The following is a 15,000-nucleotide window of genomic DNA, read 5'->3' as shown; positions in this document are numbered from 1 at the left end:
CTAGGCTGTGTACAGAAACAAACACACAGTTAGTGGCTCTCAATAGCTACACTAGGTGTGTGTGTGTGTGTGTGTGTGTCTGTGTGTGTGCGTATGTGTGTGTGTGTGTGTGTGTGTGTGTGTGCATGTGCGTGTGCGTGTGTGTGCGTCTGTGTGTGTGCGTCTGTGTGTGTGCGTCTGTGTGTGTGTGTGTGTGTGCGAGTGCGTGTGCGTGCGTCTGTATGTGTGTGTGTGTGTGTGTGTGTGTGTGTGTGTGTGTGTGTGTGTGTGTGTGAGCCCTACCTTCACGCCGTCAGCCTTCTTGTTGGCTCCAGACTTGCCCCCTGGGTAGCGGGACACAAACAGGAAGAGGAAGGCGGCGATGAGGAAGGGCACGAACGCCCAGAAGAGCAGGACGAAGGGCATGGCGGAGGGGAGGGGGGGGGGGGGGGTGACCCCGTGACCTCCGACCCCGTGACCTCCGCGCCTAAGCCTCCTCGCGGACGCTCAGACAGACAGACAGACAGACAGACAGACACCAGAGTCCAGCGGATTCAGGACAGGTCAGGTGACTTCCTGTCTCCACTCTCAGGTGAATACAGCACTAGTGTCCTCCTGGTCACCTCCTGGTCACAGGTGTGTGTGTGTGTGTGTGTGTGTGTGTGTGTGTGTGTGTCTAGTCTACCACTGGGACCGAGATATACACACACACACACACACAGACAGACACACACACACACACAGCTACCGCCCCGCACAGCACGTGAGGTTCCGAGATTCCGTCACAAGTCCGAGTCGAAAAGGAAACACCCGGGAAAAGTGTATCCCAAACGTGTGTCGGTCTCAGAACTCCACCACAGAAGAAGAAGAAGCACCACAGAAGAAGAAGAAGAAGAAGAAGAAGAAGAAGAAGAAAAAGCCAACGTAAAAATCCAACCGGTTGAGTCCCCAGTGTGACAGCAAGGGGCTGAGGGCGGGGGGGTCAGTCAGTCAGTCAGTCAGTCAGGGAGGGAGAGAGAGAGAGAGGGGGAGGGAGAGGGAGAGAGGGAGAGGGAGAGAGGGAGGGAGAGAGGGAGGGGGTCTGATATGGGAAACACTTGAGATAGGCGATATGCCCGAGCACGGACGCATTCCAACGTCAGTCCCTCACACTCCCCGAGCTGACTCTGACCCCTCCCCCTCTCTGACCCCGACATGCCTCCCCCTCTCTCGACGTATGATCCATAGAGCTACACGTATGACCCATAGAGCTACACGTATGACCCATAGAGCTACACGTATGACCCATAGAGCTACACGTATGACCCATAGAGCTACACGTATGACCCTCTCTCTCTCATCTATACCCTTTGTAGGAGACCTTTTAGTCCTACATGTTATTTATGTTAATTTCCTAATATGGATTTTGAATTATTGATTCATGATATTGATGTGACTAGTCTCTCCACCTCTACTGCCTCTCTCTCTACGTCCTCCTGTCTGTGACCTTTGACCTAGGGTCTGTTCTGCCAATCACGCTGTTGCCAGGACTCCAGCCCTCCACACCACACATCCTGCTCTCCTCTCTCCTCTCTCCTCTCTTCTCTGTCTCTCTCTCTCTCTGTCTCTCTCTCTCTCTCTCTCTCTCTGTCTCTCTCTCTCTCTCTTCCTCTTCTCTCTCTCTCTCTCTGTCTCTCTCTCTCTCTCTCTTCCTCTTCTCTCTCTCTCTCTCTGTCTCTCTCTCTCTCTCTCTTCCTCTTCTCTCTCTCTGTCTCTCTCTCTCTCTCTCTCTCTTCCTCTTCTCTCTCTCTCTGTCTCTCTCTCTCTCTCTTCCCTCTCTCTCTCTCTCTCTCTCTTCCTCTTCTCTCTCTCTGTCTCTCTCTCTGTCTCTCTCTTCCTCTTCTCTCTCTCTGTCTTCCTCCTCTTATCTCTCTCTCTCTCTCTCTCTCCCTTATCTCTCTCTCTCTCTCTCTCCCTTATCTCTCTCTCTCTCTCTCCCTTATCTCTCTCTCTCCCTTATCTCTCTCTCTCTCTCCCTTATCTCTCTCTCTGTCAGTAGTAACCATGTGGTGTTTTCCACGTGTTGTTCCCAACCACAAGGCTGTAATAATAGCTCTGGCCTGGAGGGGGATGGGGGGGCGCTGGGGGAGGATGGGGGGGAGTTGAGCATGGCCTCTCATCAGCTGGGGTGTAGTCTGACACTCCATCCCCCACCCAGGCTACACTAGAACAGACCTGCCTTTTTTACCTACTAAAAGAGCCGCCTCTTTACAATGCTCAAGCTGCTCCTTACACACAACGACCACTAGTTGGCCGCTTGTAAATTATTATTTACATAATAATACCCTTTCTACACAGAAAAACTGCAAAATAGCTTCATACTAGCTTATCCTGATATGATTTTGAAAATGTAAGGATACTGGGTGGTAGAACGCACATATCTAGGACAAGTCATGAAAGGAGGGTCCTGAAATGTGATCGAGTGCAAACATTTGTCTTTACTCACACCCTCAATAAATGTTGGTAATGGTAAATGTTATTATATATTATACAGTTATAAGTTATATAACAGTTAGTTCCGACCAAGTAATTTGATTGGACAAGAGGCATTCCATGAGTGCTGATATACAGTATAACAGCACTGGGACTTTTAACTATATGTATCACTACGCCGCACAGGTGTTCTACTAAATGACCGTTAATAAACAGTAGCTAGCCTGCGGATGTTTGCGTTCAGGTTAATAGGCAACAGTACAGTTGGAAGTTCAGTTGCAGAACTATTTTTTGTTGGTGGAGCCCAATTAGTTTTTTAAATAAACAAACAAATCATAATCTGTTGTGGCTTATTACTGTTAACTAATAAATGGCGCTGTAGAACTGTTGTATAAAAGCAATATCACACGAGAGGGAGGGCTGTTATACTGAATACCGTACCTACGACCTCGTACCTACGACCGAATCACAGCCGTGCTGATATTCAGTATAACAGCACTCCCTCGCCTGTGATATAGCTGAATTATACAACTGGTAGTTCCGACCAAGTAATTTGATTGGACAAGAGGCATTCCATGAGTGCTGATATACAGTATAACAGCACTGGGACTTTTCACTATATGTATCACTCCGCCGCACAGGTGTTCTACTAAACGACCGTTAATTAGACTACATTGTTTGTGTTCAGGTTACTAGGCAACAGTCCACTTGAAGTTCATTTGCGGAACTATTATTATATATTTTCTATGATTAAATGAACAAACAAATCATAATCTGTTGTGGCATATTACTGTTAACTAATTAATGGCGCTGTAGAACTGTTGTATATAAATATACAACAGTATATATATACATACATTATATCACACTGGAGGTCGTGCTGTTATACTGAATATCATATCGGCCTGTGGCCTCGTACCTACGACCCAATCACAGCCGTGCTGATATTCAGTATAAGTGTGATATTGCTTAAATATATTAGGGTAATGTTGGGTTGATGTCGGGGTAACAGGAGGGTAATAGGAGGCAGCAGCAGCAGCCTATAGGAGCGGAGGAGGCAGCTCAGCCAATGGGAGAGGAGGAGGCAGCTCAGCCAATGGGAGAGGAGGAGACAGCAGGAGCCAATGGGAGAGCGGAGGGCTGTGACCAGCTGAGACAGAAGGCTTTATAAATAGACCCCAGCACATACAGTGTTGCCAGATTGGGCGTATTCCCGCCCCAATTGGGCTACTTATGATCACACTGGGCGGCTTTTAGACTGTGGTTAGGCTGGAAAAACAATCCCATCTGGCAACACTGAGCAAATATCTGGCCCTGAATCGACTGACTGTGGGTCCCCGTGTGTCTGGGGTCTATGTGCAGGGGGGGGGGTGGGGGGTGGAGGGGGTGTCTATGTGCAGGGTAAAGATAGACTGGGGGGGAGGGGGGGGGGGGTTAGAAGATGAATGGTCAAGCTCAGCTGTGGGTCAGCTTTCACACTGAATTCCCTAGCAGGTGGGTGAGGGGGGACAGGACTGGCATACTATATGTGGGGGGGGGGGGGGGGGGGGGGGTGGCAGGGGTGAGGAAAAGGGGAGGGTGTGTGTGGGCCGCCCCCGTGGAGGGAGAGAGAGGGGAGGGGGTGTGTGCGGGAGGTGGAGGGAGAGAGAGGGGAGGGTTGGGGTGGAGAGAGAGAGAGAGGAGGGTTGGGGTGGAGAGAGAGGGGAGGGGGTGTGTGGGGGAGGTGGAGGGAGAGAGAGGGGAGGGTGTGTGGGGGGGAGGTGGAGGGAGAGAGAGGGGAGGGTGTGTGGGGGGGAGGTGGAGGGAGAGAGAGGGGGGGTGTGTGGGAGATGGGGGGAGAGAGAGGGGGGGGGGTGTGGGAGGTGGGGGGAGAGAGAGGGGAGGGGAGGGGTGGAGAGAGAGGGGAGGGTGTGTGTCTATTCTTGACTGGTATGAGAATGTGGAACCATTAAGAGAATGTCCCACTCAAGCCCCTCCCTCTCAACCATCAGGCCCCTCCCCCTCAACCATCAGGCCCCTCCCCCTCAACCATCAGGCTGCTCCCCCTCAGGCCCCTGGGAGGCTAGCGGAGGTAGAAATTGGAGGATGGGCTCATTGTAATGCACAGAACGGAATACCTCCCCCAGCCTCCCCTGTCCTCCCATGTCTACCTCCCCCAGCCTCCCCTGTCCTCCCATGAATGAATGAATGAATGAATGAATAGTTTAATGACCACACGACCTAGGTCGGTGGAATTTGTTGTCGGTACAGCTCAAAAGCAGTGTCAAAAAAAACATACACACATTGTACAGACTATTACATGGATAAGAACACACATAACCACAAGACAAGACAGAACATATTTACAATTTACAATTTATACAGTGCAGTGAGTCAGGTGTTGAGAGTCCTTATGGCAGAGGGGAAAAAACTGTTTTTGAAGCGGGATGTTTTGGTGGCCAGGGATCGGTAGCGCCGTCCAGAGGGCAACAGTTGAAACAGGTGGTGAGCAGGGTGGGAGGGGTCAGAATTTTATGTGCTCTATTTGTGGTGCATTTGAGATACAGTGATTCAACTGATGGGAGAGGGGTGCCGATGATCTTGGATGATTTCCTTACTATTTGCTGTAGTTTCCTTTTTGATTTACTGTCCGAGCTGCCGTACCAAGAGGGAGAGGACCAGGAGAAGAGGTAGAGGAGGAGAGGAGGGAGAGGACCAGGAGAAGAGGGAGAGGAGGAGAGGAGGGAGAGGAGGAGAAGAGGGAGAGGAGGAGAAGAGGGAGAGGACCAGGAGAAGAGGTAGAGGAGGAGAAGAGGGAGAGGAGGAGAAGAGGGAGAGGAGGAGAGGAGGGAGAGGACCAGGAGAAGAGGGAGAGGAGGAGAGGAGGGAGAGGACCAGGAGAAGAGGTAGAGGAGGAGAAGAGGGAGAGGAGGAGAAGAGGGAGAGGAGGAGAGGAGGGAGAGGAGGAGAAGAGGGAGAGGACCAGGAGAAGAGGTAGAGGAGGAGAAGAGGGAGAGGAGGAGAAGAGGGAGAGGACCAGGAGAAGAGGGAGAGGAGGAGAGGAGGGAGAGGAGGAGAAGAGGGAGAGGACCAGGAGAAGAGGTAGAGGAGGAGAAGAGGGAGAGGAGGAGAAGAGGGAGAGGACCAGGAGAAGAGGGAGAGGAGGAGAAGAGGGAGAGGAGCAGGAGAAGAGGGAGAGGAGGAGAAGAGGGAGAGGAGGAGAAGAGGGAGAGGAGGAGAGGAGGGAGAGGAGGAGAAGAGGGAGAGGAGGAGAAGAGGGAGAGGACCAGGAGAAGAGGGAGAGGAGGAGAAGAGGGAGAGGAGGAGAAGAGGGAGAGGAGGAGAAGAGGGAGAGGAGGAGAAGAGGGAGAGGAGGAGAAGAGGGAGAGGAGGAGAAGAGGGAGAGGAGGAGAAGAGGGAGAGGACCAGGAGAAGAGGGAGAGGAGGAGAAGAGGGAGAGGAGGAGAAGAGGGAGAGGAGGAGAAGAGGGAGAGGAGGAGAAGAGGGAGAGGAGGAGAAGAGGGAGAGGAGGAGAGGAGGGAGAGGACCAGGAGAAGAGGGAGAGGAGGAGAAGAGGGAGAGGAGGAGAGGAGGGAGAGGAGGAGAAGAGGGAGAGGAGGAGAAGAGGGAGAGGACCAGGAGAAGAGGGAGAGGAGGAGAAGAGGGAGAGGAGGAGAAGAGGGAGAGGAGGAGAAGAGGGAGAGGACCAGGAGAAGAGGAAGAGGAGGAGAAGAGGGAGAGGACCAGGAGAAGAGGAAGAGGACCAGGAGAAGAGGGAGAGGAGGAGAAGAGGGAGAGGAGGAGAAGAGGTAGAGGAGGAGAGGAGGGAGAGGAGGAGAGGAGGGAGAGGAGGAGAAGAGGGAGAGGAGGAGAGGAGGGAGAGGAGGAGAGGAGGGAGAGGAGGAGAAGAGGTAGAAGACCAGGAGAAGAGGGAGAGGAGGAGAAGAGGGAGAGGAGGAGAAGAGGGAGAGGAGGAGAAGAGGGAGAGGAGGAGAAGAGGGAGAGGAGGAGAAGAGGTAGAGGAGGAGAAGAGGGAGAGGAGGAGAAGAGGGAGAGGAGGAGAGGAGGGAGAGGAGGAGAAGAGGGAGAGGAGGAGAAGAGGTAGAAGACCAGGAGAAGAGGGAGAGGAGGAGAAGAGGGAGAGGACCAGGAGAAGAGGGAGAGGAGGAGAAGAGGGAGAGGAGGAGAAGAGGGAGAGGAGGAGAAGAGGGAGAGGAGGAGAAGAGGGAGAGGAGGAGAAGAGGTAGAGGAGGAGAAGAGGGAGAGGAGGAGAAGAGGGAGAGGAGGAGAGGAGGGAGAGGAGGAGAAGAGGGAGAGGACCAGGAGAAGAGGGAGAGGAGGAGAAGAGGGAGAGGAGGAGAAGAGGGAGAGGAGGAGAAGAGGTAGAGGAGGAGAAGAGGGAGAGGAGGAGAAGAGGGAGAGGAGGAGAGGAGGGAGAGGAGGAGAAGAGGTAGAGGAGGAGAAGAGGGAGAGGAGGAGAAGAGGGAGAGGAGGAGAAGAGGGAGAGGAGGAGAGGAGGGAGAGGACCAGGAGAAGAGGGAGAGGAGGAGAAGAGGGAGAGGACCAGGAGAAGAGGGAGAGGAGGAGAAGAGGGAGAGGAGGAGAAGAGGGAGAGGACCAGGAGAAGAGGGAGAGGAGGAGAAGAGGGAGAGGACCAGGAGAAGAGGGAGAGGACCAGGAGAAGAGGTAGAGGAGGAGAGGAGGGAGAGGACCAGGAGAAGAGGGAGAGGAGGAGAAGAGGGAGAGGAGGAGAAGAGGGAGAGGACCAGGAGAAGAGGTAGAGGAGGAGAAGAGGTAGAGGAGGAGAAGAGGGAGAGGAGGAGAAGAGGGAGAGGACCAGGAGAAGAGGGAGAGGAGGAGAAGAGGGAGAGGAGGAGAAGAGGGAGAGGACCAGGAGAAGAGGGAGAGGAGGAGAAGAGGGAGAGGAGGAGAAGAGGGAGAGGAGGAGAAGAGGGAGAGGAGGAGAAGAGGGAGAGGAGGAGAAGAGGGAGAGGAGGAGAAGAGGGAGAGGAGGAGAAGAGGGAGAGGAGGAGAAGAGGGAGAGGAGGAGAGGAGGGAGAGGAGGAGAAGAGGGAGAGGAGGAGAGGAGGGAGAGGAGGAGAAGAGGGAGAGGAGGAGAAGAGGGAGAGGAGGAGAAGAGGGAGAGGAGGAGAAGAGGTAGAGGAGGAGAAGAGGGAGAGGAGGAGAAGAGGGAGAGGACCAGGAGAGGAGGTAGAGGAGGAGAGGAGGGAGAGGAGGAGAGGAGGGAGAGGAGGAGAAGAGGGAGAGGACCAGGAGAAGAGGTAGAGGAGGAGAAGAGGGAGAGGAGGAGAAGAGGGAGAGGAGGAGAAGAGGGAGAGGAGGAGAAGAGGGAGAGGAGGAGAAGAGGTAGAGGAGGAGAGGAGGGAGAGGACCAGGAGAAGAGGGAGAGGAGGAGAAGAGGGAGAGGAGGAGAGGAGGGAGAGGAGGAGAAGAGGGAGAGGAGGAGAAGAGGGAGAGGAGGAGAAGAGGGAGAGGACCAGGAGAAGAGGGAGAGGAGGAGAAGAGGGAGAGGAGGAGAGGAGGGAGAGGAGGAGAAGAGGGAGAGGAGGAGAAGAGGGAGAGGACCAGGAGAAGAGGGAGAGGAGGAGAAGAGGGAGAGGAGGAGAGGAGGGAGAGGAGGAGAGGAGGGAGAGGACCAGGAGAAGAGGGAGAGGACCTACCTGAGAAGTTCCTGGTGGCCAACATGGTGGTCAGGATGGCACCCTGTAAGACAGTAGTAATAATAATAATAATAATAATAATAATAATAATAATAATTGTTATGAAGGCCCACAATTTAGAGCCAGTTAGTTTCCCCAAATCAGCCCTATTTTGCCCCTGTTATTTCCTTAATTATTTTCCATACTATTCATGTACGTTTTCATGAAGGTGTATGTATTGTTATTGTAATTGTATAAGTTCTGTCTTAGATTTGTTCAGTATTGTGCAAGCGCCAGATTAGTGGGCGTGGTTTTGATTGGCGTACGTGACTTGATGTATGTCCGGTTGGTATATATAGCTACGGAAGTCGATCTAGGGGGGCGGAGTCAGTGGACACACACCGTGCTGAAGCTGAAGACACGAGTGATTATTGAGTTTGCAACTGTGACAGAGGGCAAACATTAGTAGAATCTAGTTGAATCGATAGATAGTTGAATCTCTGTATTTGGTTTCCTTTGCTGCGGAAGACATCTCAACAGTCAACAAGGAGAACGGGAGACTGAGTGTTAATAGTAAATCACTGGCTACCCGCATCGCCGCGGGAGTTCGGAGTTTGGTGAGTTGGCAGCGCTAGCCCAGTTTAGCTGTGTCACCGTTAGCCAGCCTTGCTAGCCGCCGGCTGCTAACGTTGGCGCATAGCGAGACCCAAGCCGGACAGAGCCGTCGCCTCCGAGGTGGATTGCGACCGACCGCTGACACCACCGGAGCTGACCGTGGACCACCGGACCTGAGCCATTCACACCTCGTCGTTTGCTACGAAGACGCCCCTTTCCCTTCAAATTGCAACGTCACTCCCCCCCCTTGTCTGCTGCCTTCCTCGAGTCACATGCGAGCTCCAACCAGGCCTCAACGCGCTCATTTCAGTCCGGGACTCTAAGCCTTTTCAGGCCAGGTACTGTGTGTGAGTGAGTGCGTGAGTGTGTGTGTGGCCGGCGGGGAGGGAGTATATTGGGATGTATATATAATTTGTATAAATAAATGTGTTTGTTCATATTTGATACAGTTGCTGTGTGTTTAGTTGTCTGTATTGTTTAGTTTAACAGCAAATCTAGTATTGGGTTTAAGTATTGTCTTATAGTGTGATTAACGGAGTTATAGCTTGTATTATAATATATGATATCTATATAACTGTGATATGCTAGTCTAAAGGGTTGCTGGCGCCCCCTGCCTCTATCCTCCTACACTGCCGATTTAGCTCAGAGTTAGTTAGATAACCAGCCCTTCCTAAAATTCTACAGTCCTTTAGCTACTCCCTGGTTACAATTGGTCCTTCGAGCCGGATAGGTTGTGTAGTGATAGCATGGCTGAGCGCAGCCAACCAGACAAGACAGTTACCCCCCCTTCTCCGCCCCCTGAGCCAGAGCCACGACCACAGAGAGTCCCGCGGTTGCCTCAGAGGTTACAAGAGTATGAGCTTGAGCTCGAAAGCTCACTGAGTGGTAGTGAGGAGCGCACTCCACGGGATACAGTGGTCGGAGAGGCCGAGGTGTCCGCCGGCGCGCGGGTGGCTAGCACCGAGACAGCCATCAAAGAGCACCAGCCTGAGGATGAGATGGCAGAACAGCAGGGTTTTGCCGTAGAAACGGAAGAGCAGGAAGGAGAGGCCCGGTCTGACAGCGCCTGCGGGCGGAAGAGGGAGGGCCTCAGCCTTAACGATCTGCCTCCCAGTACGGCGCGCTCGAGACCTAGCTCCTGCCGTTCACGCGGAACGCGCGGCGGAGAGGCAGCGCCAGGAGGCGCTAGAACGTGAACGCCTCCAGATGGAGCGCGACCGCCTCCAGATGGCGAGAGAGCAACTGCACGCGGAGAAAATGGAGGAAGTGATGCAGACCATGCGCGACGTGTGCATCAGCAGAGCTCCGTCGGCCCGTAGCTCCAGAGCATCATCCGCACGGCCCTCTCGAGTGCCATCTCCTGAACCCCCCGCCGATGGCTCCATGACCCCCGCCATGACTGTCCAACTACAGGCCCAGCTGACCACCTTGAAGGAAGAGGACCAGGGACCCGACCGCTACGCGGCCCAGAGGGAGCCAGCGTCGCTGCCCGGGAGGGGAGCCATTCCCCAAGAGCGTAGCACACCCCTAGGTCCTCCAGTGAACCAAAAGGCATGCAGGCCGGACACCCAGACCGTCACTCCAGCCCCGATCATCCACTACAGGATGTTTCCCCAGGTGGAGGGACCCAAGTTCCCCTTCTTCAAGGACGAGGACAGGAGCCAGTATGTGGAACTACGCATCTGCCTAGACACGCTCTTGGACGACTCCTGCTCAGAGTCCTACAAATATGCGATTCTCCTTCAGCATGTGAGGAACCCCAGAGCCCACAACATGGTTCTGGCCCATGCCTCCGCACCGACACCTTACACCAGAGCGCTCGCCGACTTGGATGCCCGCTACGGTCGTCCCTGGAACCACGCCCTTGCTGAACTGCAAGCCCTCGAACAGCAGGCCCCCATCAAGGATGAACGGGCGCTGGATGACTTCGCGCTCCGCGTGCACACCTTGGTTGGAATGCTGAAGACGCAGGGCCCAGCTGGCGCCAGCGAGATCAACAGCACCTCCAACGTAGAGCGGCTGCTCCGCAAGATCCCACGCTTCCGGCAGGAGAGGTTCCGGCGACAGCAGCGCGTTCGTAACCCCGGGAAGTTGGGTCTGAGCATGGCTGCCTTCGCGGAGTTCCTACTGGAGGAAGTGCATGACACCAACGTAGACGCCATGGGTTACGCTGAGCCGAAGAAGGAGAGGGAGAAGGGAGACCGCTGGGACAGGCCGAGCTCGAACAGAGGACGCCCAGTAGGAGTGCTGCACACGGAGGAGGAGCCTCGGAGAGAGAGGAAAGCCCGACCTGAGGGAAAGGATTCCTCTCAACCCCCTCAAAAGGGACGGAGAGGTCCACCGCCATGTCCGTACTGCACCAGCGAGCACTGGTTCAATGAGTGCAGTGACTTCAACAACCTGAGTACCGAGGCCAAGCAGAGGTGGCTCGAGGAGAACAAGAGGTGCTGGAACTGTGGGCGCGACCATCTGGCTAAGAACTGCACCTTGAGGAGAAAGTGCAACCGCTGTGAGGAGGTCCACCTCAACATCCTACACGAGGTCTCCCTCGCCAGGTCCACGGAGGGCACCAGAAGCCCTAGGTCCGGTAGCGCACCGGAAGAGGAAACACCTGTCTACTATCTAGACCCAACCCAGAGCAGCGGCTCCAAGGTCCTACTGAAGGTGGTGAAGGTCCGACTTCACCACAACAACGCTGTGTACGACACGTACGCCGTTCTAGACGACGGGTCGGAACGGACCATCCTTCTCCAGGAGGCAGTGCGCCAGTTGGGGCTCCAAGGGACTGAGGAGAAGCTGACTCTGCGCACGATACGTCGCGACCTTAAAGAGGTCACCGGGGCGAGAATCAATTTCTCTATCTCCCCGGCGGGGCGGCCGTCGGACAGATATCGGCTTCAGAATGTCTTCACCGCAGACCAGCTAGCGCTCTCCCGCTACGACTACCCCCTGGAGAGATTACGCGCAAGATATTCCCACCTACGGCGAGTAGACCTACATCCGATAGAAGGAGCGGAGCCAACCCTTCTCATCGGCTCGGACAACGCTGCACTGATCGTGTCGCTCCGTCCTCCGCTGAGAGGACCACGAGGCTGCCCGATGGCTGTTAAGACTGCGCTTGGGTGGGCCCTCCAAGGCGCTACCGAGTGGAGAGATAGAGACGGGAGAGCTACGTCATCCCTCCATGTCCGAACCGAAGAAGTGCAGACCATCAACTGCCTTCACACCAGTGTGGACTCCATGAATGCGGCGCTACTAGACAACGTCCAGAAGCTGTGGACGCTAGACGTTGCGCCCTACAAGAATGAGAAGCTCTACGTACGGTCAAAGGAGGACGTCTACGCCATAGACCTCCTTAAAGCAAAGACAGTGCGTATCGAAGTCCAGGGCGTGAAGAGATACGTCACACCACTACTCCGAAGAGAACCCATGCCAGAGTTTCGAGTATCCCCTCGAACCGTCCTACAGTGTCTGACCAGCACTGAGAAGCGTATGAGGAAGGACGAGGTCCTTGCTGCTTCTTACAGAACGGAGATGAAGAAACTGACGGAGTCCGGTCTGGTGAAGAAGCTTGAGCCAGCCGAGGCGAACCAGAGTGCCGAGTCTTGGTACCTCCCGCACCACAATGTTCACCACAACGGGAAGAACCGAGTGGTCTTCAACTGTAGCTACCAGGTGGGGAAGCTCAACCTCAACCACTATCTTCTCCCTGGTCCAACCTTGACCCCAGCCCTCTTGGGAGTTCTGGTGCGATTCCGTCAGCAGCCGATCGCAGTCAGTGGTGACATTAAGCGAATGTTTCACCAGGTCAGGATGTTGGAGGAAGACAAGCCACTCATGAGGTTTCTCTGGAGAGAGGACCCGAGCGACCCCGACCCCTCTATCTACCAGTGGGAGGTGCTACCCTTCGGGACAACCTGCAGCCCCTGTTGCGCCACCTATGCGCTACAGACTCACGCCGCGCAGGAGACGGCACCTCCTGGAGTGTTTGACGCCGTCCATAAGAGCTTTTACGTGGACAACTGCCTCCACAGTTCGAAGACAGCCACGGAAGCCCGTCAGCTAGTCCAGGACCTGCGTGCTCATCTCCAGGAGGGTGGATTTGAGAACTGCCAGTGGGCCAGCAACGACCCGCAAGTCATCAGAGACCTCCCGAAGGAGGCCACCTCGACCAGCAGCGAGGCTTGGGTCTCTCACTCACCAGATGATGCTCAGGAGATGACGCTCGGACTTATCTGGCAGTTCCAGACCGACACTCTACGCTATCGCAATAAGCCTGCCAAGCCCCAACGCGTCACGATGAGAACGATATACAGCACTCTAGCGAGCCAGTACGACCCACTGGGATATATCGCTCCCTTCACGACGATGGCCAAGGTGCTTGTCCGGGAGCTGTGGGCCCAAGAACGAGGATGGGACGATCCTCTGCCTCGTCACCTAGAAGAGAAGTGGAAGGCCTGGGAGCAGGAACTTCCCACTCTCCAGCACATCAAGCTGCAGCGGAGCTACTTCCCTCCCTCCACGGACCTAGAGAGGAGTGTCATCACGCTACATGTATTCTGCGACGCCTCGGAGATGGCGTACGGGTCCGTGGCATACGTCAGAGCGGCAGAGCTTGGAGGTGAAGTCCACGTCTCGTTTGTCCTGGCACGTTCCCGAGTGGCGCCGAAAAAGCAACAGTCCATCCCAAGACTGGAGCTGTGTGCTGCCCTGAACGGCGCGCAACTGGGAAGGTTCCTGCTCGACGAGCTCCAGCTACCTCTGATGAGCGTCACCATGTGGTCAGACTCAACTACCGTCCTCCAGTGGTTGAAGTCCAGCTCATGTCGGTATAAGGTGTTCGTGGGCACCCGAGTCGCAGAGATTCTGGAGTTGACTGAGGTGAACTGCTGGCGTTATGTAGACACCAAGAGGAACCCTGCTGACGTCATCACGAGAGGGGCAACTCTCCAGGATCTGGCTGAGCCCCACCTGTATCACACGGGACCAGACTTCCTACAGGAGCGGGAGTCAGAGTGGCCAGCCACGCCGGCGTTAGCAGAAGACAGAGAGGACAAAGAGCGGCGTAAGACGTTGTTCTGCGGAGCCACCCAGGTCGTAGACCCTGAGACTACTCCGGGAGAGGAGTGTGAGACGCTCGAAGAGCTGCAGAAGAGGATGTTCTGCTCCAAGGCCGGTCTACCCCTAGATACTACGCTCAGCGCCGAAGATTACACCGCGGCGGAGCTCCTGGTGCTGCAGAGTGCCCAACAGGATGCCTTCTCCCGAGAGCTGGAGTGTCTCGAGAAAGGGAAGCCGATCCCCTCGGACAGTAGACTCCGCGGCTTAGCTCCAGAGCTCGACGGTGTTCTCATTCGCGTGGGTGGCAGACTGCGCCGCGCTCAAGATCTAGACCTAGACACGAAGCATCCCATCGTGCTTCCCACTAAGCATCAGGTCACCAGATTGGTCATCAAGCACCATGATGACAAAGTGCAGCACGCGGGTGGAGGGCGTGTCTTCGCGGAGGTACGACGGAGATTCTGGATACTCCATGGACGGGAGGCGGTACGGAGATATCAAAGGTCCTGCTCGGACTGCCAGAGGTGGCGAGCCACGCCGCCGCAGCCCATGATGTCCGATCTGCCCGAGGACCGGCTGCGACTGAGACAGGCTCCGTTCCACTCTACTGGGGTCGACTGTTTCGGGCCACTCCTAGTCCGAAACCGGCGAGCCTCCGAAAAGCGGTGGGGCATCATCTACACGTGCCTGACGACGAGAGCAATGCACCTTGAAGTTCTGCACCAGCTCACAAGCGACAGCTTCCTCATGTCCTTCAAGAGGTTCACCTCCAGGCGAGGGACCCCTAAGACCCTCCGGTCGGACAGAGGCACCAACTTCGTCGGTGGTGAGGCCGAGCTGAGGGCGAGCTACGCTGCGATGACTGAGGAGGCCCGTGACAGACTCGCCTCCCAGCAAGTGAAGTTTGAGTTCAACCCCCCAAATGCTCCACACTTCGGGGGAGCCTGGGAGCGGGAGATTCGCTCAGTAAAGAACGTCCTACGTACCATTCTCGGACAGAAGGTGCCTACCGATGAGGTGCTCGAGACTGTACTAGCAGAGATTGAGGGCATCTTGAACTCCCGGCCCCTAGGCTATACCTCCAGTGATGTAGCAGATCTGGATCCCATTACGCCCAACTTCTTGCTGATGGGGCGGCGAGACTCTGCACTGCCTCAGGTAGTCTACGACCCTGCAGAGCTCACCGGAAGAAGATGGTGGAGGCACAGCCAGGTGCTCGCGGACCAGTTTTGGA

At 55.1% G+C, this 15,000-nt stretch overlaps 1 protein-coding gene across 1 annotated transcript in view; it reads right to left on the bottom strand.

Moving 5' to 3' along the window:
- LOC308175081 (calcium/calmodulin-dependent protein kinase type II subunit alpha-like) overlaps nucleotides 1–15,000 on the bottom strand; it is a gene marked incomplete at both ends in the record, with an annotated part of 50,249 nt that overhangs the window by 3,160 nt on the left and 32,089 nt on the right. Inside the window, 2 exons of the mRNA XM_080550801.1 lie at nucleotides 283–323; nucleotides 8,112–8,154. Coding sequence (XP_080406927.1) covers nucleotides 283–323; nucleotides 8,112–8,154 — 84 coding nt within the window. The remainder of the gene's footprint in view (nucleotides 1–282; nucleotides 324–8,111; nucleotides 8,155–15,000) is intronic.

Source organism: Nansenia antarctica (genome assembly GCF_963989245.1).
Source record: "Nansenia antarctica genome assembly, contig: SCAFFOLD_374, whole genome shotgun sequence".
NCBI lineage: Eukaryota > Metazoa > Chordata > Actinopteri > Argentiniformes > Microstomatidae > Nansenia > Nansenia antarctica.
Note: the sequence above shows the minus strand (reverse complement) of the source record. Positions and strands in the feature narration are given on the sequence as shown.